Source organism: Pogoniulus pusillus, chromosome 5 (assembly GCF_015220805.1).
Source record: "Pogoniulus pusillus isolate bPogPus1 chromosome 5, bPogPus1.pri, whole genome shotgun sequence".
Lineage (NCBI taxonomy): Eukaryota > Metazoa > Chordata > Aves > Piciformes > Lybiidae > Pogoniulus > Pogoniulus pusillus.
The window spans coordinates 31,796,161-31,817,032 of NC_087268.1; the positions used below are offsets into that span (position 1 = coordinate 31,796,161).

At 42.5% G+C, this 20,872-nt stretch overlaps 1 protein-coding gene across 1 annotated transcript in view; it reads left to right on the forward strand.

Annotated features, from left to right (window-relative positions):
• The first annotated feature begins 2,694 nt into the window (after window positions 1-2,694).
• Window positions 2,695-20,872, forward strand: part of TUBGCP3 (tubulin gamma complex component 3) — a 55,012-nt gene continuing 36,834 nt past the window's right edge. Inside the window, exons 1-3 of the mRNA XM_064143733.1 lie at window positions 2,695-2,977; window positions 16,367-16,474; window positions 18,650-18,717. Coding sequence (XP_063999803.1) covers window positions 2,902-2,977; window positions 16,367-16,474; window positions 18,650-18,717 — 252 coding nt within the window. The 5' untranslated portion in view covers window positions 2,695-2,901. The remainder of the gene's footprint in view (window positions 2,978-16,366; window positions 16,475-18,649; window positions 18,718-20,872) is intronic.

The following is a 20,872-nucleotide window of genomic DNA, read 5'->3' on the forward strand; positions in this document are numbered from 1 at the left end:
TTGCTGTCATGGTTAGCTTCTACCAGTAACATGACATTGTTGATATCTAATGTTCTCATAACGAAAGGCCTGCATCCGCGTGTCCACGTAATGCATATATGCAAAATCTCGGCCACACAGAGATAATGAAGCAAACAACAGCTGCCAGTGTGAGAAATATATGTTTGATCCGATCAATTCATGGCAAGAGGCCACAGACAGGGAGGAAGGGGGGTTTTGAATGGAGCTGCACTCCTCCTTGCACAACCATCACAAAAGCATACACTTGGCTTAAGATAACAGCAATAAATAATTAGAAGCTAGAAAGATTGGTGGAGGAGTGAGGCAGGTGGAAGAGACAGCCTTTGCACATGATCAAACCGAGGACTAGTTTGGAGTTCACAGAAAGGACACTTGAGGAAGACCCCTTACTTCATTCCTGAAGACCACCAGAGGGACCACTGGATAAAAAGAGACATGTGTGGAAGAGACACCTCCCATTCTTAGAACTGATAAGGAAACCCCAACCTTTTCTTAGAATTAGTAATGAACATGCCTGGAGGTCTTCAAGAAAAGACTCAATGAGGCACTCGGTACTATGGTCTAGTTGACGTGCTAGGTTGGACTGGATGATCTTGGAGGTCGCTTCCAACCTGGTTGATTCTATGATTCTATGTAATAGAATAGGATATAAAAGGAGAAAAATGAAAACAAAAGGTGTGTGTTAGGGTAGAGCAGAGCCTCCCCTGCGCACCCAGGCCTGTACATTGCTCGATTCCTGCAACTCTATTAAAGCCTTATTTTGCATGAACGCAAGTTTATGCCTGTTATTTATGACACCAGAAAGAAGTGTGTTACACATCACAAATTTGCCTACAACCAGCAGTGTGCTACGCTCACCTAGCTGCTACATGGTTTCAAAACACCTCAACAAAGCTGGTGAGGGGCCTGGAGCACAAATCCTATGAGGAGAGGTTGAGGGAGCTGGGCCTGTTTAGCCTGGAGAAGAGAAGGCTCAGGGGTGATCTTATTACTGTCTACAACTACCTGAAGGGACATTGTAGCCAGGTGGGGGGTGGCCTCTTCTCCCAGGCAACCAGCAATAGAACAAGGGGACACAGTCTCAAGTTGTGCCAGGGTAGGTATAGGCTGGATGTTAGGAAGAAGTTCTTCCCAGAGAGAGTGATTGGCATTGGAATGGGCTGCCCAGGGAGGTGGTGGAGGCACCGTCCCTGGGGGTCTTCAAGAAAAGCCTGGATGAGGCACTTAGTGCCATGGTCTAGTTGATTGGTTAGGGCTGGGTGCTAGGTTGGCCTGGATGATCTTGGAGGTCTCTTCCAACCTGTTTGATTCTATGATTCTATGATTCTATGATTATTAAGGAACGGGGCAGTGGTGGGTTAGGAAGAGCTCCTGCAGAACAGGGGGAAGACTTACTCCTCAATTGTGTATTTTGGGAAGAACCCAGCCATAAATTTATTGAATAAAAGAAACATAAAACAGATACCTGGGGAAAGTTGGTGTCTGTGTTAGAAGGTGACAAACCCGAGAAGCAGATCACCACAGGCTAGCCGCAAGCGTCCTGCACCCACATCTCGCTCTGTCAGGCAGCCAGCCAGAGGCTGAAACCTCTCCAGGAGACCAGCGCTGCTCAGCCCTGAAGCCCAACAGTGCAAGGAAGATCTTCGGGTTTCTCCAGATGGACATTGATTTGTAACTGCTTTGTGTAGGAAAGTTACCCATGTGAGAAATATATATAGAATCATATGTTTGATCCGATCAATTCGTGGCAAGAGGTCACAGACAAGGAGGAAGGGGGGGGGTTGAATGAAACTGCATTCCTGCTTGCACCACCATCGCAATAAGCTTAAAGATAAGAGTAATTAGATTGGCAAAGGAGGGAGGCATGTGGAAGAGATAGTCTTTTGCATATTTAAATGGAAATGCATTCCTCCTGGTGCCACCTTTCCTGTATGAGCAAATAGAAGAACCAGGACTTTGAAGTTCATGAAGAAGACACTTAAGCAAGATCCCTTACTTCATCAAAGATTACCAGAGGGACCACCGGATAAAAGGAGACCTGTGTGGAAGAGACATCTCACATTCCTAAGAACTGATAAAGAAAACCCAACCTTTTCTTAGAATTTAGTAAATATGTAATAGAATAGGGTATAAAAAGAGAAAAATGAAGGCAAAGAGGGAGCGTTGGGGTAGATCAGAGTCTCTCCTCACACCCAGGCCTGTAAAATTGCTTGATTCCTGCAACTTTATTAAAGCCTTAACTTGCATGAACACCAGTTTGTGCCTGTTATTTATGACACCCACATATCTTGACTCCCCAAGGCAGTCAATTACAGCCAGTGCAGCCACACCACATCTGCTTATTACTTGTTCACCTGAGGAGGAATGAGCCCCCAGGCTTTTGAGGGGTGGGTGAGAAAGTGTTTATGAAAAACGGAAAGCTGTTGCAGAATGGGAGTTATCTATTTCAGCTTCGGGAAATCTAGGGGACATTTGTGGCCAGGGCTGACGACCACCGCAAGCCTCGCAGCTGTAGCCGAGGCCTGATCACCGTCGCATTCCTTCAGGACGTGGGCCTACCGGGAGCATGCCAGCTCCGGCAGCGGCAGGGCGGCGATGCCTCACACGGAACCTCTCCGCGGGGGCGGCGGCGCGGCGGAGGGTGTTAGCGGCGGCGCGCAGGGGCATTGTGGGTGCTGGGCTGCCGCCGCTGCGGCGTTCGGCGGGTTCGGTTAAAATGGCGCCTTAGGCGGCGCGCGGCTGCAGCGGCTGGGCGGGAGGTGTCGCTGGGTCCTTGCGCTGCTGGCCGGGGCGTGCTGCCTCTTCCCTTCTGCCATCTCGCTGCGCCTCTGGCTCTGCCGCTCGCTGCCCGCCGACACCATCTCTGCCTGCTGGGCGGCGATGGCGACCCCGGACCAAAAATCGCCCAACGTTTTGCTGCAGAACCTCTGCTGCCGCATCCTGGGCAAGAGCGAAGGTAACGACTTTCTCCCGCCGTTTCCCCCCGCCAAGAGCAGCTGAATCTCGCAGGCGGAGGGGCTTGTGCGGTGTCGGGCAGAAGGGGCGAGGAGGGCGCGCCACTCCAGGAGGGGCTGTCTCAGCGGGGCGAGGGGCTGCCGGGGAGGAGGGGCGCCGGCGGAGAAGTGTCGACCGCGCCGGATCGGCTGCCAAGGGCGTCCACCTCGCCGGGGATCGAGTTTCTGCTCGCCTCGGCCCGGCGGGGCTTGAGACAAGGGGGTCGCCAGCCAGGCCGATTAACCCTGGCCCTCCGGGCTGTTTTGATGCCGGCTGAGCATGGCAGCGGTCCGGTTGAGTCAGTGCTGCGGGCGGCCGGAGAGCTCTGCGGCGGGAGAAAGGCTTGAGGCTTCTTCGTGTCCTACTCCGCCCCCAGACGGCCTCGCAGACTGCTAACCGTGCTCCTGGCATGTGGGGAGCAGAGTGTCTCCCTAGGGGTGTTCGGGGCAAAAGGTAGCTCGTGTACACGCTCGGGAATCTCCGCCTTTCTCCCGTGTCTGATCCAGTCGAGCCATTGACATCTGCTAGGTCCTCTACAGGTCCTCTGCATCTTGATGCAGCTGTGATCCTCCAGCAAGGGAAGAATTTCTTGCCTGTTTGCATAAGTTTCTATTTGTTGCAGTCAAGGCAAAGACTGTTTTTAGTAAGCAGTTGGAGGATGAAAAGGAAGAGCTGCATCTGCTAAGTCTCCTTTTAAAGTTTCTCTGTTTATAAGCATTGCTCACGAGACATCCGTGCTGTAGATTTCCTCATACCTGTTTTCTTGTATGAGAATTGACTTTCTTCATTCTTACCAGTCACTGTAAATCACAGTATCACAGTATCATCAGGGTTGGAAGAGACCTCACAGATCATCAAGTCCAACCCTTTACCGCAGAGCTCAAGGCTAGACCATGGCACCAAGTGCCACATCCAACCTTGCCTTGAACAGCTCCAGGGACGGCGACTCCACCACCTCCCCGGGCAGCCCATTCCAGTGTCCAATGACTCTCTCAGTGAAGAACTTTCTCCTCACCTCGAGCCTAAATCTCCCCTGGCGCAGCCTGAGGCTGTGTCCTCTTGTTCTGGTGCTGGCCACCTGAGAGAAGAGAGCAACCTCATCCTGGCCACAACCACTCCTCAGGTAGTTGTAGACAGCAATGAGGTCTCCCCTGAGCCTCCTCTTCTCCAGGCTAACCAATCCCAGCTCCCTCAGCCTCTCCTCGTAGGGCTGTGCTCGAGGCCTCTCCCCAGCCTCGTCGCCCTTCTCTGAACACGCTCAAGCATCTCAATGTCCCTTTTAAACTGGGGGGCCAGAACTGAACACAGTACTCAAGATGTGGTCTAACCAGTGCAGAGTACAGGGGCAGAATGACCTCCCTGCTCCTAAATGTTTCATGTGTTCTTATTCCACCTTGCTGTCTTATGACAAGTTACTCCTGATAACATTTAGGTGTTTTCATGATGGCAACTAATAATTCTGAGTATTGATCTGTTGGAAACAATTGGGTTTAAGCTGATGAGAACATAGCCTGTATGTGAATTACTGCTGTTTTAGAAGTCTAGAAGGTGAATGACTGGGTGCAAATGTGCTTGTGGTCGCTCTCTTTCCCAAACTTTGTTTCCGTCTATTGGAGGCAGCACCTCATAGTCACACACCGTTCTTGTCTCAAAGTTGGAAAGATGCATTTAATGAATGAACTGTTCCATGGATAAGGAACTGGATGGATGGCCACATCCAGAGAGTTGCAGTCAATGACTCAATGTCAAAACCCTGCCTGGAGTACTGTGTACAGTTCTGGAGCCCCCAACACAAGAGGGACATGGAACTGTTGGAGCGAGTCCAGAAGAGGGCCACGAAGATGATTAGAGGGCTGGAGCACCTCTGCTATGAGGACAGGCTATGAGAGTTGGGGCTTTTCAGTCTGAAGAAGAGAAGGATTTGAGGAGACCTTATAGTGGCCTTCCAGTATCTAAAAGACACTACAGGAAGGCTGGGGAGGGACTGTTTACAAGGTCTTGTAATGACAGGACTAGGGGTAGTGGGTTTGAACTGGAAGAGGGGAGATTTAGACTAGATGTTAGGAGGAAGCTCTTTACAGTGAGGTTAGTAAGATGCCAGAATGGGTTGCCCAGGGAGGTTGTGGGTGCTTTCTCCCTGGAGGTGTTAAAGGCCAGGTTAGATGAGGCCTTGAGCAACCTGTTCTATTGAGAGGTGTCCCTGCCTGTGGCAAGGGGTTGTAGCTAGATGGTGCTTGAGGTCTCTTCCAACCTTGACCATTCTGTGATTCTAAAACAGATCAGTAACAAGTGGTGTCCATCAGGGATCTATACTGGAACTGATGCTGGTCAGTATCTTCATTAATAACATGGGCAGTGGGATGGAGTGCATTCTCTGCAGCTTTGCAGATGACACCAAGGTAATCAGTGCAGCATATACACATGAGGGAAGAGGTGCCATCCAGAAGGACCTCAGATGTCTGAGAAGTGAGCTCATGCCAACCTTGTGAAGTTCAGTAGGCTAAACTGCAAGGTCCTAAGCCTGGGTTGGGGCAATCCCCAGTATCAGGAGACTGGGGAACGAATGCATTGAGAGCAGCTCTGGAGAGAAGAACGAGGGGATACTGGTAGGTGAAAAGCTGGATGTGTGCTGGCAGTGTACTCTTGCAGCTCTGAAGGGCAACTGTATCCTGAACTCCATGGAAGAATTCTGACCCGGAGGGTGAGTGAATTGGTTCTTACCCTTCACTCTCTCTCTGTGGGATCTTGTATGGAGTACAGTGTCTAGTTTTGCAGTCTGCAGTACAAGAAATATAGCAACCTCTGAGGGCAAGTCCAGAGGAATATCATGAAAATGATCACAGGACTGGAACACCTCTCCTGTGAATATGTACTGAGAGAGTTGGGATTCTTTAGCTTGGAGAAGAAGGCTTCAGGGAGACATTTGTGTATCCTTTCAGTACTGATAGAGCGCTTATAATAATGACAGACCAAAACTTTTAGCAAGGGTTGAGGGGGCAAGACAAGGGACTGTGGTTTTAAATTAAGAGGTTAGATTTAGATTTGACATAAGGAAGAATATTTTTACAAGGACAATGGTGAAATGCTGGAATAGGTTGCCTGGAAAGGTTGGGGATGCCCTCTCCCTGGAAATGTTCTAGCTAGGTTGGATGGGACTTTGAGCAACCCAATCCAGTGAAATAATTTCTTCCTTGTAGTTGATCAAAATCTATGTATTACACCATTACAGGTTCTTCTTGCCTGTATGTTCACTGGGTTTGCATTTTTTAGTGTTTGTTCTGCTTGGATATGTTCCTTTTCAGCGCTTGTGTTTCATTCAAAGTGGGGTTTGACAGGGCTCTGGACAGCCTGTCTAGTTCAGGATGTCTCTGCTTAGTACAGAGGGGGTTGGACTAGATGACTTTGGAGGTCCCTTCTTAGCCAGACAATTTTATGTTTCTGTTATGTTTGTGAGGAGACTGGCTTCAGAAGGAGCTGAAGTATTTTATTTATATAGTGTCTGTATCATAAAGTGCACTTGCAGCTAATGTGGGATGAATGGTATTGCTTTACATCTATGTCTACTTTCTGCAATCCCGTTTCTGAAGTCCTTCATTAACTCATCAGACAAGCTCTCTCAGAAATTATTTTGCTTCTGCCTGTGATGGCCTTAGAAGGCCCCCATCTTCCCAACTTGTTAAAGATTTATGTTGAAATGAATTTGTGCTATGATAGAATGTGACTGCAGAGGCTCCCAGAGGAGGAGCTAAGGAGCTATCTTCTCTCTCTTCCTCTTCTTTGGAGAGTATCCACAAAGTAGATAACTAGGCTTATGCAAGCCTATAAAAACCTATGCATGGTTTTTATTGGTGTTCTATGCTTGGGGTTTTTTGTTTGTTTTGTTTTGTTTTGTTTTTTCCAAACAGCTCTGCCTCTGAGGAATCCATTACAAGGTCTGCTGAGTTATGTGGAAGAACTTTATTTAAAATAAAATAAAATAAAAAAGTCTATCCACCTCAATTTTATACCCATACCCAATCTTGCAGAGAGCTTGACTGCCTGTGCAGTAGTTTGAGTGAGTTTTTCTCTTGTTTGTGGACCCCAGAATGACACAAAGTTGGGTGCCTGCCTGAACAGAAAATATAATTGTTCTGACAAAAAGCTGCTTGTTCCTAGCTACCTTTCACAAACCCCTTGGGTAATACCAGATACCATGTAGACTGCTCTACAAGCTTGTCAGTTTTAAGAATTCTTAGTGTCTGCAGTGGAATCAAATGGTGTTGCTGTAAATATTCAAGCTATGTCTGTTTGGCTTTGAGTCCTAAAAATGTTTTTCTGTGTGCCAGAGCGCTGGAGATGCACATGTTCTCAAAACTAGTATTTCAGTCTTTAGAGAGCAGTTTGCTACCTCAAGTCCATGCTATGGCCTGAATGTAATTTCTGTAATGTCAGTGACAGTTTTGCTATTGCTGGTTTGTGTTAATTTTGTTTGTTTTTTCTTTAACAAACTCTGAACTGTTGGATTAATGTTACAATTCAGGGGGGGAGTGAAAGCATGGAGTTAATTCAAAAGGTGCTATGGAGAGCTTGTACATCTGATAATGCAGATGACAAGTTGACAAGTTAGGCAAAAATTCACAGTGAAGGAAAGATCTGAGAAGATTCTGTGACTGAGTTGCTGATAGTGCAATGAGACATTCCTCAAGTCTGTTTACTGGCAATACAAGAAGAGCCAGACAGAACTAAGTAATGATTGTCCTGTGCTGTGCTTCAGAGTTTATGAACAACTCTGAAAGTAATGAAACACATGGGAATGTTTGTAGCTTGAGTTTTATTTTGTGTTTTTGTTTTGTTTTTTTCCTCTGTACAAGAGGAGTATGGAGACTGCAAGGGTGGTTACTTAATACATTTCAAGTGCCTTGAAAACTTGCACAAGTGGTATAGTTGTATGTTTACATTTTATAATCTGGTTTGAATTGTGTTTTTCCTTCTGAAATAAATGAATTTATGATAGAGGAAAAAATTTAAGATAGTCAAGAGAAGAAGTTGTCTAATGCAAAATTACTTTTTTCCAGTAATACTTAACTGAGCAGCAGCCTCCCATGGCACTTCTCAAACATGTTTTCTACAGCAACAAGTGGTACACAAAATAAACAAGTGGCCAAACAAAATAGTAACACTGGCAGCATTCCAGACTAGTATTTCAGTTTATCAGTCTGTGACATGATAGTAATGTATGGTGTCATAGGCAATAATTTATAGTAGTACAGAACTACTGATACAGTTAAGAGTGTAAATACAGCAGCATTATTATATTGACAAGCAGGGTATCTGCTCATGGTTATATGTGAGAAGGTTCTCAAGTTCTATGTCTTTCAGGCTTAGTTTTGAAAAAGTGGCACATTAACTGTTTAGCAAACACTTTGTTGCAAGAAAAAAGTGTTTGGTTTGTTTGTCTGTTTGTTTTTTACTTTAGCATGTGTTAGATGGTGGCAACTGTATCCGAGTAGTTCACACAATAGTCGTTAGCAAGGCAGTCAATCCCGAGAGCATTAAATGCAGGTGAGAGTGTAATTGTTTTAGAATAATTTTCCATCTGCCCTTAAGCAGAACTGTTGTCTAGGATGATGGACAGCTGACAGGAAGAAGAGATAATGGAGACAGTTTGCTAATCATAGAATGCTAGAGGTTAGAAGGGACTGCCAGAGATTGGGTTCAGCCCCCCCTCAAAGCAGGATCACTTAGGGAGGTTGCATGGATCCAGGTGAGTTTTGAAGCTCTTTAGAGAAGGAAACTCCACATCTCTGGGCAGCAGATCATGTCTGAAGTCTTTCAGGAAAGTAAGTGATTACTATTTGGTTAAGATAAGGTTGCTTTAGAATTGTCCTGTAGTTTAGAAATCATGCTTATGGACAAATTAAAATAACCAAACATGTTCTTTCCAGGAAACAAGGTTTCTCAAAATCACTGACATTAATGTTTGGAAACGGTTTCAATTACTGCTTAGGTTTTCAGGACTTTGTTTTTTTGTAGTGTCTGGAAACTTCAACTGACCTGTAGCCAATGATGCTGGAAGAACTGTGTCAGACTGAAAAATGAGTAGTAGTTCACTTCCTATAGGTATTTTTAGAAATGTCTTTTAAGGAAAAAAATAAACCAAAACCATGCTGAATTTCAGCCTTTGCTGTGAGATACTGGCTTCTTGGAAGTGTATTGGCCAATTTTCTTCATCTCTTGAACTTTTTATTTAAAATTTACTCTTTGTCCTATTTATTCTTATTTTCATCACAACTATATTATTGCTGTGTGTTGCTCCTACATTTTTTAACATGTGCTACACTGCTGTCTACAACTACGTGAAGGGACATTGTAGCCAGGTGGGGGGTGGCCTCTTCTCCCAGGCAACCAGCAATAGAACAAGGGGACACAGTCTCTAGTTATGCCGGGGAAAATATAGGCTGGATGTTAGGAGGAAGTTCTTCCCAGAGAGAGTGATTGGCATTGGAATGGGCTGCCCAGGGAGGTGGTGGAGTCACCGTCCCTGGAGGTGTTCAAGAAAAGCCTGGATGAGGCACTTAGTGCCATGGTCTAGTTGATTGGATAGGGCTGGGTGCTAGGTTGGACTGGATGATCTTGGAGGTCTCTTCCAACCTGGTTGATTCTATGATTCTATTTTTTTTACAGCTTTAAAATGCTGTTATCTGCCTGTTGAAGTTGTTCAGTTTTAATACTGCATTGTTTGTAGAAAAGTTAAAATGTCTGGGTGGAATTGTTAATTATGAGTGGATTTATTGTTCAACTCAAAGGGGAAGGTTTACAGATTATTTTTTTTCTTTTAGTGATTGACAAGTGCTGTTTTGCTGTCCAGCTGTATGGCTGCTTACCAGTATCATTAATTGTATGTGCACATAACTTAAGGGCTGCGGTCTGAAGGGAAGTGTCTGTTGTTCCCTGCATTCACTGTTCTGATCAGACCTCTGGAAAACAAGTCATCATCAGTTCATTTCCCTTCTCTCCTCCCCTTCACCACACAAACAGCTGCATCAATTCCATGCATCAGATGATGTTGAATTTGCTGTTACATAATAGTGATGCCATAATCACTTTTAAATGAAGAAGGATGTACACATACATAGCTGTTTACTTTATGCCCATCTGCTGTTACAGTGATTGTTCTTTGAGATGGGAAGGGCTGGGTGCTAGGTTGGACTGGATGGTCTTGGAGGTCTCTTCCAACCTGGTTGATTCTATGATTCTAAATGTGTCTATTAGTTATAAACTATGTGAATAATTACTTTACTGACAGATATCCATGTTAAATTGTTTAATCCCTTCAGGTACTGAAGTCATTTTACAGACTCAAAGGAAATAATCTGCTGAAGAAATTCCCACAGTGGGGAGTTTTCATCAGTAAAGAGAAGCTGGACTTGATATGAATAAAACATGAAAATCTGAATAAAATTTAATATAAAACCAGTCTTTTTACAATGCCAGTGTAAATCCATATGTTTAAAGAGCAGATAACTATTCTGTATTGTTAGTAGTGAACAGGTTTAATAATAAGAATGTTTTGGATGGAGTTCTAGTCTTTCAACTAGAGATCATTCCGAGATCTTTTGTTATGGCAGTACAGAAAGGAGTATGCTAAGTTTCTGTCCTTTAACTATGCTGTGATTAGTGTTTTTATAAACAGTTGTATTTTAAAAGAAGCACTGCTGCTTACTATTAATAACATGTATGCTGTGCTTTTTTGCTAAATTGAGAATTAAAATTTATGTCCAGCAACCTATACATGTGTGACTTTGTCTCTCAGTCTTGCCATCTGTTATAGTCCAAAAGTCACGGCAATCTGGTGAAGTCCTCACTGCCTGGAAAAGAGGAAATGTAACCCCCACGTTCAAAAAGAGAAAGAAGGATGATCCAGGGAACTATAGGCCATTGAGTCTCACCTCTGTGCTTGGTAAGACCATGGAACAGATACTGCTGAGACAGAATAATAATGAAGAGGTGACTGGGTACAATCAACATGGTTTCATCAAGAGCAAATCGTACCTGACAAACCTGGTGGCCTTCTATGACAAGATCACAACATCAATATACAAGGGAAGAGCAGCCAATGTCATTTATCTGGATCTGAGCAAAGCCTTTGACACTGTCCCACATGACATCCTAGTATGTGTTTGATGGATGGACCATTCAGTGGATTAAAAACTGGCTTGGAGGCCACACCCAAAGAATGGCTGTCAGTGGGTCCATGTCTGAGTGTAGACCAGTGACAAGTGTAGTCCCTCAAAGATCAATACTGGGAGCAGTCTTGTTTAACATCTTCATCAGCGACTTGAACAAGGGCATTGAGTGCACCCTTGGCACGTTCACAAGAGCATCCACAACCTCTTTGGGCAGCCTGTTGCAGTGTCTCACCACCCTCACTGTAAATAACCCTTTTCTAACATCTAGTTTGAATCTCCCCTCTTCCAGTTCAAACACATTACCCCTTGTCCTGTCATTACAAGACCTTGTAAATAGCTTGTCCCCAGCCTTCCTGTAGGTCCCCTTCAGATAGTGGAAAGCTACTGTTAAGATCTCCTCAAAACCTTCTCTTCTCCAAGCTGAAGAGCCCCAACTCTTGTAGCCTGTCCTCATAGCAAAGCTGCTCCAGCCCTCTGATCATCCTCGTGGCCCTCCTCTGGACTTACTCCAAGAGTTCGGTGTCCTTCTTATGTTGGGGGCTCCAGAACTGCACACAGTGCTCCAGGTGGGATCTCACGAGAGCAGAGTAAAGGTGGAGAATCCCCTCCCTTGCCCTGCTGGCCACACTTCTCTTGCTGCAGCCCAGCACACGGTTGCTGTCTGGGCTGCACATGCACACTGCCCACTCATGTTGAGCTTTTCATCAACCCAGACCCCCAGGTCCTTTTCCTCAGGGCTTCTCTTCAGCCATTCGCCCCCCAGCCTGAGTCTGTGCTTGGGATTGCACCGACCCAGGTGCAAGACCCTACGCTTGGCCTTGTTGAATGTCATGAGGTTGGCCTGGGCCCACCTCTCCAGCCTGTCCAGGTCCCTCTGGATGGCATCCCTACCCTCCAGCAAGTCAGCTGTGCCACACAACTAGGTGTCATCTGCAAACTTGCTGAGGATGCACTCAATTTATCTGTCCATATCACTGACAAAGATGTTAAGCAGCACTGGTCCCAGCATTGACCCCCGAGGGATGCCACTTGTTGCTGGTCTCCAGGTGGACATTGTGATGTTGATCACCACTCTCTGCGTGTGACCATCCAGCCAATTCCTTATCCAGCAGTGCAGCACCCACCAAGTCTGTGTTTTTCCAGTTTGATGACCAGGATGTCGTGTGGGACAGAGTCAAACACCTTACTCAGGTCCAGGTAGATGTTGGTTTCCCTTCCCTTGTCCACTGTTGCTGTGACTTCATCATAAAAAGGCACTAAATTTGTCAGGCATGGTTTGCCCTTGGTGAAGCCATGCTGCTTACCACCAGTCATTTCTGCTTTGTTCTCCATTTGCCTTTGCAGAGCCTTCAGGAGGATCTGTTCCATGATCTTGCTGGGCACAGAGGTGAGACTGACTGGTCTGTAGTTCACAGGGTCATCTTTTTTTCCCTTCTTAAAGATGGGCATTATGTTTGCCCTTTCCCAGTCAGCTGGAACATCACCAGTCTGCCATGACCTTTCAAATATGATGGACAGTGGTTTAGCAACTTCATCCACCACTTCCCTCAGGACCCGTGGGTGGATTTCACTTTTGAAACACTGATATGAAATATTCTATTCAGAAATCAAAGAGTTTTTTGCAAAATAACATAGTAAGTTCATCATTGCTTACATGGAAGAACTGTGTATTGCCATTCAGCGTAAATAAAATGTAATGGTCTGATTGTTAATTTCTTCTCCAGGCTTACTGATAATTCCAGTATAGATCAGCATATAAACAGAAAAGTTAGCAGGGGCAGCTGAATAAATAGTGCTCAATTATAATAGGAGAATTTTGATTTGTGTTTTTTTTTTCCAACAACTACATTTTTCTCTCGTTCAGCACTCTTACTAAGTTAAATATGCTGTAATGTACTGCAAGGTCACAAATATAGAGCAAGCAAGTTCATTAGCTAAAGTTGAATGCCTTTTTCTGTGGATCTGTGTTGCAAATATTCTCTTGGAGCCTCCTGCATTCCTCATCTGTGATACTGCCAGCTTGTTTTCATTCCCTTTAGGTCTCTCTTCCCCCATCTTCCAGGTTGCTGTTTCTTTGTGCTCACAGGCTCTAGTCTAGGACAGGAGGCACTGCCTGATACTGCTCATTCTGCACAGGCCGTCTAGAGGGAATAATGAACTCCTGAACTTTCCCTGCAGACTCTCCCTCAGGGAGAGTTGTTTGCATGTTTATTCTATGAGTCTCCACTTTCTATGAAACTTGTTAAACTTGATATTCCCAAGACCTCTATCCAATTAAATAAAGAAGAAAAGACACACACACTATCTCTCAGGTGTAGGGTGGTGCAGGTGGACATCGAAGTTAATTCCAGAACATGATTTTCTTTAGAAAGCAGATAGAAGGTTTTGTCATGGCTGAGATGTGTAAGTCTGTGTGTTTCTTTGCTTTTGATTTTTTTTTAAGGTCTATATTTTTAAAATAGTTTCTTTTTATGTTTTGTTATTTTTCTATAACTTGTGCTTTAGGTACAGCTTACTGGGTGCACATTCTCTCCTTTTTAGTGGCTAATCAGTGAGCGAATTTGTTATTTAATCTAGGAATACATCATAACTGATAAAGTACATTGGTGCTTTGATCCTTCTAGCTGTAGTCCGCCCTAGATGCTTGAACTGGAACTCTTTCAACATTTTCATTTCTGATTTGTATCCCATGTTAAGACACTATACGACTGTGATGGTTTGGGTGTTCCCTGCCCCCCCCCACTTTAGAAATCACCCAGACTAGACTCAGTCAGCTCTGGGAATATAAATGAAGCTATATATTTACATCTAGCACAATATACAAGCAGATATTTACAGTATATACAGTTATAGACAGAAATATACAAGGTAAAAGTGATACAGAAACACAACTCCCCTCCCAGAAACCTGAGTCCCCAGGAGGGGCTCTCAACCACCCCTGCACCTTCCCCCTGCCCCTCTCAACCTTACCCCAGTCCTAAAGAAGAATAGAGGTTCAGCCAAGAGGTTATGAAGCAAAGGTGGGTTAGGCCAAATGGAAGGTGAGGTTAGGGAGATGCAGCTCAGTCAGAGCCCAAGGCAGAGTGAGACAAAGTGTCGAGAGTGTTATCTAATGTTTTCATTTCTCCTTCCCAAACTCCTCAGCGAGACTCTGAGGGAAGTAGACATCACCATTGTTTTCCTTTCACAGCCTATGATCTAATTCTTCTCACCAAAACATTCTAGCTAGTTTCAAACTAGCACAACAACATGCCAAAATTTTGTTTGAGTTAGTAGGAAAGCCTCACTCTTGCCTAGCTGCTGATAGGTACATAATGAAAGATAAAACTCTTACTGTAATTGTTTGGCATAACTTAATGTCAGTATTTACCTTTAATTGGCTCACAGAATACTTTTGGAAATCTTGAGTTGTGCTGTAGTGATGAGCAGTATATTTAAAAATTACTCAGAGGCATTTACTTACACTTATTTCTTCCCACTTGTTTCATTGGTTCAGTTTAAGTTATCAGTAGCTGAACTATGACATTATTTTACATTTGTATTTTCAAGCCCTTATTGCTAATGAAGGATTGCTTAGTGTAACAGTAGAACTCTTATTTATGGAAAGCATTTAAGCCGTGCAGATAGGTGATCTTACAGTAGTCTAGATATTGGCATTTTCTTCCCTGAAAGCAGAATGATAACCTTGCTCCTTTTTCAGGCCAGTATTGTCAAATACTGTTAATGATTCTGTCTGAGCATGCTTTTTTCCAGATCCTGTGGAGTACTACTTTGTGTGTAGTGGTTAATGTTTGCTGGTTTATAGATATAGTAGATCAGGACCAATGGGTGGTGTTCATATCACAGGACAGTAAACAAATAAGCATTCAAAAAGAATGTAACATATTCTGATTCAAGATTTCTTCTTTCAATAAATTTTCATACATTCAATCAACTGCTGACTCCTATTTACCACCCAGGGGATTTTTTTCGCAGTTGTAAATACTGATTTAAGAGATGATTCCATGTTTAAAACATTTCTACTTCTAGTGGACATTTCCCTGTTCCATTTTTCTGATGGTTTTGTACATATTTGTTAGGGCCAGCATCTTTGCTTTTTCCGTGGCTGAACCATTGTGTTACTGTACAACTTTCTGTGACCAAATAAACCAGGAAGAGTCTAATGCATTTCCACACATAATTGTTATATGCAAAGCAGACCTAATAGGCAGAATTGCTTAGGTGTTTGGGGTTTTCTTCTGAAGTCAGGAAATGTAATAATTCAAGCAACTGACATGACACATTTGCACTTATTTATTCTTATATACCTTAGGTTCCTTATGCATCTTTCCCCTTAAGTTATTTACAGTTATTCCTATACAAGGAGTAAAAACGAATCTGAAATTTCTTAAGGGCACTTGGTGTATCTGTAGAGTTATAGTTTGACTGATTGGATTGGTTTTCAGATCAATAAATGGATACATGATTGTGCTGTAAAGGCATTAATACCTAGCTGGCCTTATTTCAGCATTACCAGACTGTCAATCTTCCCAAAAAACAGAGGTGCTTGCACTAAACCAGTGCAGATCAGCAACAATATTAGAATCATTGCATGAGGAAGGCACAGTGGAGGGAGGTCACTCGCCTGTGACCTCTACGTTGCTATCTAATGTTAGGCCTTGGGATGTGATGCCAATGTCTCTCAGCTAGCTTTGAGCTGAAGTAGTGAAACTTTTTTACAAACCAAACCTGAAACCAACACATAAACTGTTGTGTGTATTGTGGAGACCTGAGTGTGAGGTGAGATAGTCCAGTTTGAGTGCCTAGTGAGAGAGTGTGCCTGATGAACATAGCTGCGTTGCTTCTGTGTGTGACTTTATACCCACAGCACTTCAGTCTGTGTGCTAATGGTCTCTAATGACTGGGTAGGCCTAAGTGTCCTCTCGTGTCAGCACAGAATAAGAAAGGCTTACTCACAAATGTAAGTGCACTTATTTTATGGAGTGTATACAGGTGAGTGTGTTTGATGTATGGCACTGATAATAAGCTCAGGGTAAACTGGGCTTAGCTGTGGTCCGGTTAGATATCTGTTTAAGAATTACAGTATAACTTTCTCCAACCAAAGTGATTCTGTGCTTATCAGATCTAAACTAGGTACATTTATGCTGGGTTCATCTTAACTGAGTTTTCCTTTTTTCTTTCAGCTGATGCAGCCCAACAGTTTCAGTATGCGGTGAGAGTTATTGGAAGCAACTTTGCTCCCACTGTTGAACGGGATGAATTTCTTGTAGCAGAGAAGATCAAGAAAGAACGTAGGTGCATGTTTGTTTCTTTCTTAGAAATAGGAATGGAAGTTCTTCAAGAAGTTATTGATCAGTTTATTCTTCTGAAAATGGGACAGGTCTACCTCACAGAGTTATCTGGCCTGTTGTTAATGTTCATACCCTGAAAATCTTATGATGAAGATTTCATTAGCTCCCTAGCCGGTATTCTTGAGTGGCTACTTGTATTCACAGCTCAGATTTTTCAGACATCTCAACTTAGGTTTCCCTTGCTGCTATTTGTATCTTAGCCACCATGAAAATAAAGAACACTCTTTTCACTTCAGTGGCACTCAAGCTTCACGAATTCATAGTTTTAAAAAGACTAGTATTTTTGTGATGTGCACTTCTGAAATACTACTTTGGCACAATTAATTACTTGGGCACCTGCGTAAAACCTGCTGAATGAGTTTCCAGGGAACTGATGGAGTTGCTTGTAATTTGCTTGATATTTCATGACTTCAGTTTCTCTACAAGTTTTCTGCAACCACCTTCTCAAAACCAAAATTTTGGACCATGACAGTATAAGTTACATTGCAGTTACATTTCATTGTGCTCTATGCTGCTGAGTCAAGTGTTGCACTGCGTGAACCAGTGGAGATGTGATGCATTCTTGAAAATCCAAAGGCTGCTTTCAGCAGATGATCTGCTTTATAGTAAAATGTCCAGAAACACTTACCTGAAGTATGGCAATTAAAACTTCATATTTGAGCTTTGAATATTTATTCAGGGAAATTAAGTTAGGGTACTTGAACTCAGTATTTGTAACTGTTTTAAAACACACATGTATTTTTCACTAACACAGAGCTTCCATGACTTGCTGATAGGTAATTAAGCACATCACAATTTCTGTAGATGCAGCTCCAAAACACTGGAATCTGCAGTAGACACTTTCCACATGATGAATTTCTACATGCTTTGAGTGCTATCAGAAAGTACAGCATATATTCTTTGGGCCTGTTGCCAGGACTTTTGAAGAGTGCCATCTCCCACATCTTGATGCTTCGCAGCTTTTACGTGCACATTGATGTCAATGGCCATGTAAAAAGTGACTGGATATATCCTTCTAATTTTTATTTTGGAGTTACCATTCAGGAAGTGACTTACATGGCAAAATTTACTTAACAGTGGCTTTTGATGATAATTAACATTTCTAACATATAGCAGCAGTTGATTTTATTATCAAAGTTTCTTCAGATATTTTTTCTTTTCTTTAAACATGCCTTTTTCAGATGCCACATACCTTTTCTGAGGAAATCTTAAAGCTTGAAGATGCTTTTCCTCTGAGCTTCTGTAATGTATCTGGCAGTGATTGAGACTGGCATTTTTTGTAATGTGTAGAAGTTGTGCAGCCTTGGAATTCTGCTTGACTTTGAACAAGTAGCAATGCTACATTTATGCTTTTTATTGCCTAAAACCAGGAACAATTACTCTTAGTTTTGTGAAGAGCTTTCTAACATTAAATTAACCCATATCTTCTTTCAGTTATGTTTTAATTTGCTAAACCTACATAATGACAGACTCGACATAAAGAAGGCATGCCAGGGTTTGAGCAGAACTGAGCAGTCTGAAAACCAAGGAAAACAGGCAGGGTAATGCTAAAGTCACTCTGATAAGAAGCACAGCTGCAGGGAAGCTGCCTTGGGAAGGCTAGCAGAGAAGCTGTGAAAGTTAGCTGCTATGTGTAGCTGAGCTGTGCGAGGGGGCCTTGAAGGGGAGCAGGCTGGTCAGCCCTGGGAACAGCTGAATGTTTGCTGTTAGCAAGAGCCTATCTAAAGTATGCACGCATGTACTGAATCCACTATATAAGTACCACTTTCAGCTTCAATAAATGTATTGACCTTCTGTGTATCATATTGGTATAAGCTTGTGTCTTTCTGGTCTCCTGCACAGCCTTTGAGGAACCCAGCAAAGGCACTTACTTAGAAAGTGTATGTTTTGATTGCTCTTCAAAAAACAGGTGCTTATGTTGCATCACTTCCGATGCAAGAATATTCAGGGCCAGAATGTAGATAACATGAGAACAGGCAAAACCATATGTGTAAATGGAGTGAAAAAAAAACCATTAAGCCTTCTTTGTTACGCTTCCCAATTTACCACAGATATATAATTACAGACCTGACTGTTGCCCTTCTTTCAATTTTTTTCTTTTCTTTTCTTTAATAGTTGTGCGTCAAAGAAGGGAAGCAGATGCTGCTTTGTTTACAGAACTCTACAGAAAACTCAGTTCACAGGTAGTATAATAAATACATAAGGAGTAAGGAAGCTGAAAGCATGCATATGCATCCTTCTGATGTTATACTGTTGTTATGGGGAAGGCTCAAATCATTAACTATTTTTACTGAGGGAATCAATCAATACTGTAATAGATTGCCCAGGAAAGTTATGTAGTCTCCATCTTTGGAGACAGTCAAAACCTGACAGGGGCAACCTTCTGTAGATGACCTTGATTTGAGCAGAAGGGTTGGATGATCTTCACAGGTGCCTTCCAATAAAAATAATTTTGTAATATTAATAATCTTCTAGTTATTTTGTTTGGGTTTTGTTTGTTTTTTTTTACTATGAGCTGTTCACAATTATAAGTTCATTTGGATTTAATTGTAACTCAGAATTCTGAGAATTTTTAGTTTGAGTCTGGTTACAGAAAGGGCACTTCGTATTAAGGAAGGAACTCTATAAAAATAGATGTGTCCATTTTACATGTAAAAATGGTGAATTGTCTTGTCATATCTATTACAGCAATGCCTTACAAGTATGCTGATTTTATTAATCTAAGATTCAAACAGTCTTCACAGTTCTGAATGTATTAGTGCTCTGAAATTTTTGTGTTGAAGGTTAAGGCTTTGCTGACTTTGATGGTTCTGCTAATATCAATGTTAGTCAAAGAATACTGCATCTTGATATTGTGACAAAAGATATTACTGTATAGAAAACCCATGATGCAGGAGAGTGGATCAGGTGAAAGGGAAGAAAGATGCAAGGATAGCTGAGGTAGATGAAAAATGACAGCTGCTACTTTGTTCTTGATTCTCCATAAAAATGAGTTCTTAGGTAGAATATGGTGAGCAGTATTGAACTAAGATTCACAGTTGTCATTTGCACATTTTTACAACAAAAATTAATGTAGAAGATTGTTTTCTATGTAATAAAAAAAATCATTGTTTTGCTCTTTGTATTTAGGATAAATGTTTTTTTGTCTCATACTTTTTATTCATTAGTTTATGTACAAATCATGGCTGAATTTTACAGGATAATGCTAAGTTGTTGAGATTACAAAAAAGTGATTCTGTGGATTGTATGACTAGCCAGAGCTTGATTCTGTCCCTCTTTTCATCTTTACTTTACAATTAATTTGTTAGATCTTGAAGCTAAAGCCACTATGTTTTTCTTATCATGAGATTTGTGGGTTTTTTTGCATTGGTTTGTATAGTGCAGCAAGTGTCACTGCTGGTTTGCAAACACCTGTTCTGATGACCTCAGCCATTGAGTTCATTCTCTTCTTGCATGTATTACTCTATGGAATCTTGCTTTTAATACAGAATTGGGGCTTTTTTGGTATTATTTTCTTATGTACTCTGTTCCCATACCACTGCTTTTGGCGGGCAACATAGCTGCAGAGCATGATGACTGTAAACTTTGAAACAAAATGCTTTATCTGTGTTCAATATCAGTTTGGTTATTCTGAGTGTAATACAAGCTTACATCGACTATTTCCTCACATTTTGGCACTTGCTCAAATGCTTGAGGTTCTCTTAACCTTTTTTTTTTCTGTGCTGACATCTTATGTACATGAAATTATATCATCTGAACGCTACCTTCTTTTTAAACTTGCACTACAAATTAATTAATCTGCTGTTAGGTTTATTACAATGGTGGACCATCACTTCTTTTTTCCATGAGCTTAGGTAAGGGCACGGAAGAAATGTGTGTTTTCTGAATCAATGAGGCTTTTTATTCCTCCAGCAATTCTTTTGACAGCAACTAGGAGAAAGGAAAAAAAGCTTGTGTGCATCAGTTTTAGCATAATTTCATACATTACTTTGAATGGAAAAGGAGGTCAGTGCTTAGTGGCAGCTTGCCAGTTGAGCATACCATGCTATTCTGGCCAGTACTAGAAGCAGTAATGTTGCTGTTCCTTCTTTCAGTTGCTAATGGGTTGCTGGATTAGTTGTTTGCAACAGATGCAGTGCTTCTACTTTTTGCTTGTTGTTGAGATCAAAGCAGAAGATACTAGACCACTACGTAATAAAGTGGAATGTTTCCTTCTTCTCTTATATAGCAATATGACAGGTTTGCTTAGTGGGCTCTGTCCTGAAGGAAGAAATATTCTGTGGTCAGAATTCTGATGCTGTGTAACATATACACACAGAACACATAATTTACAGAGAG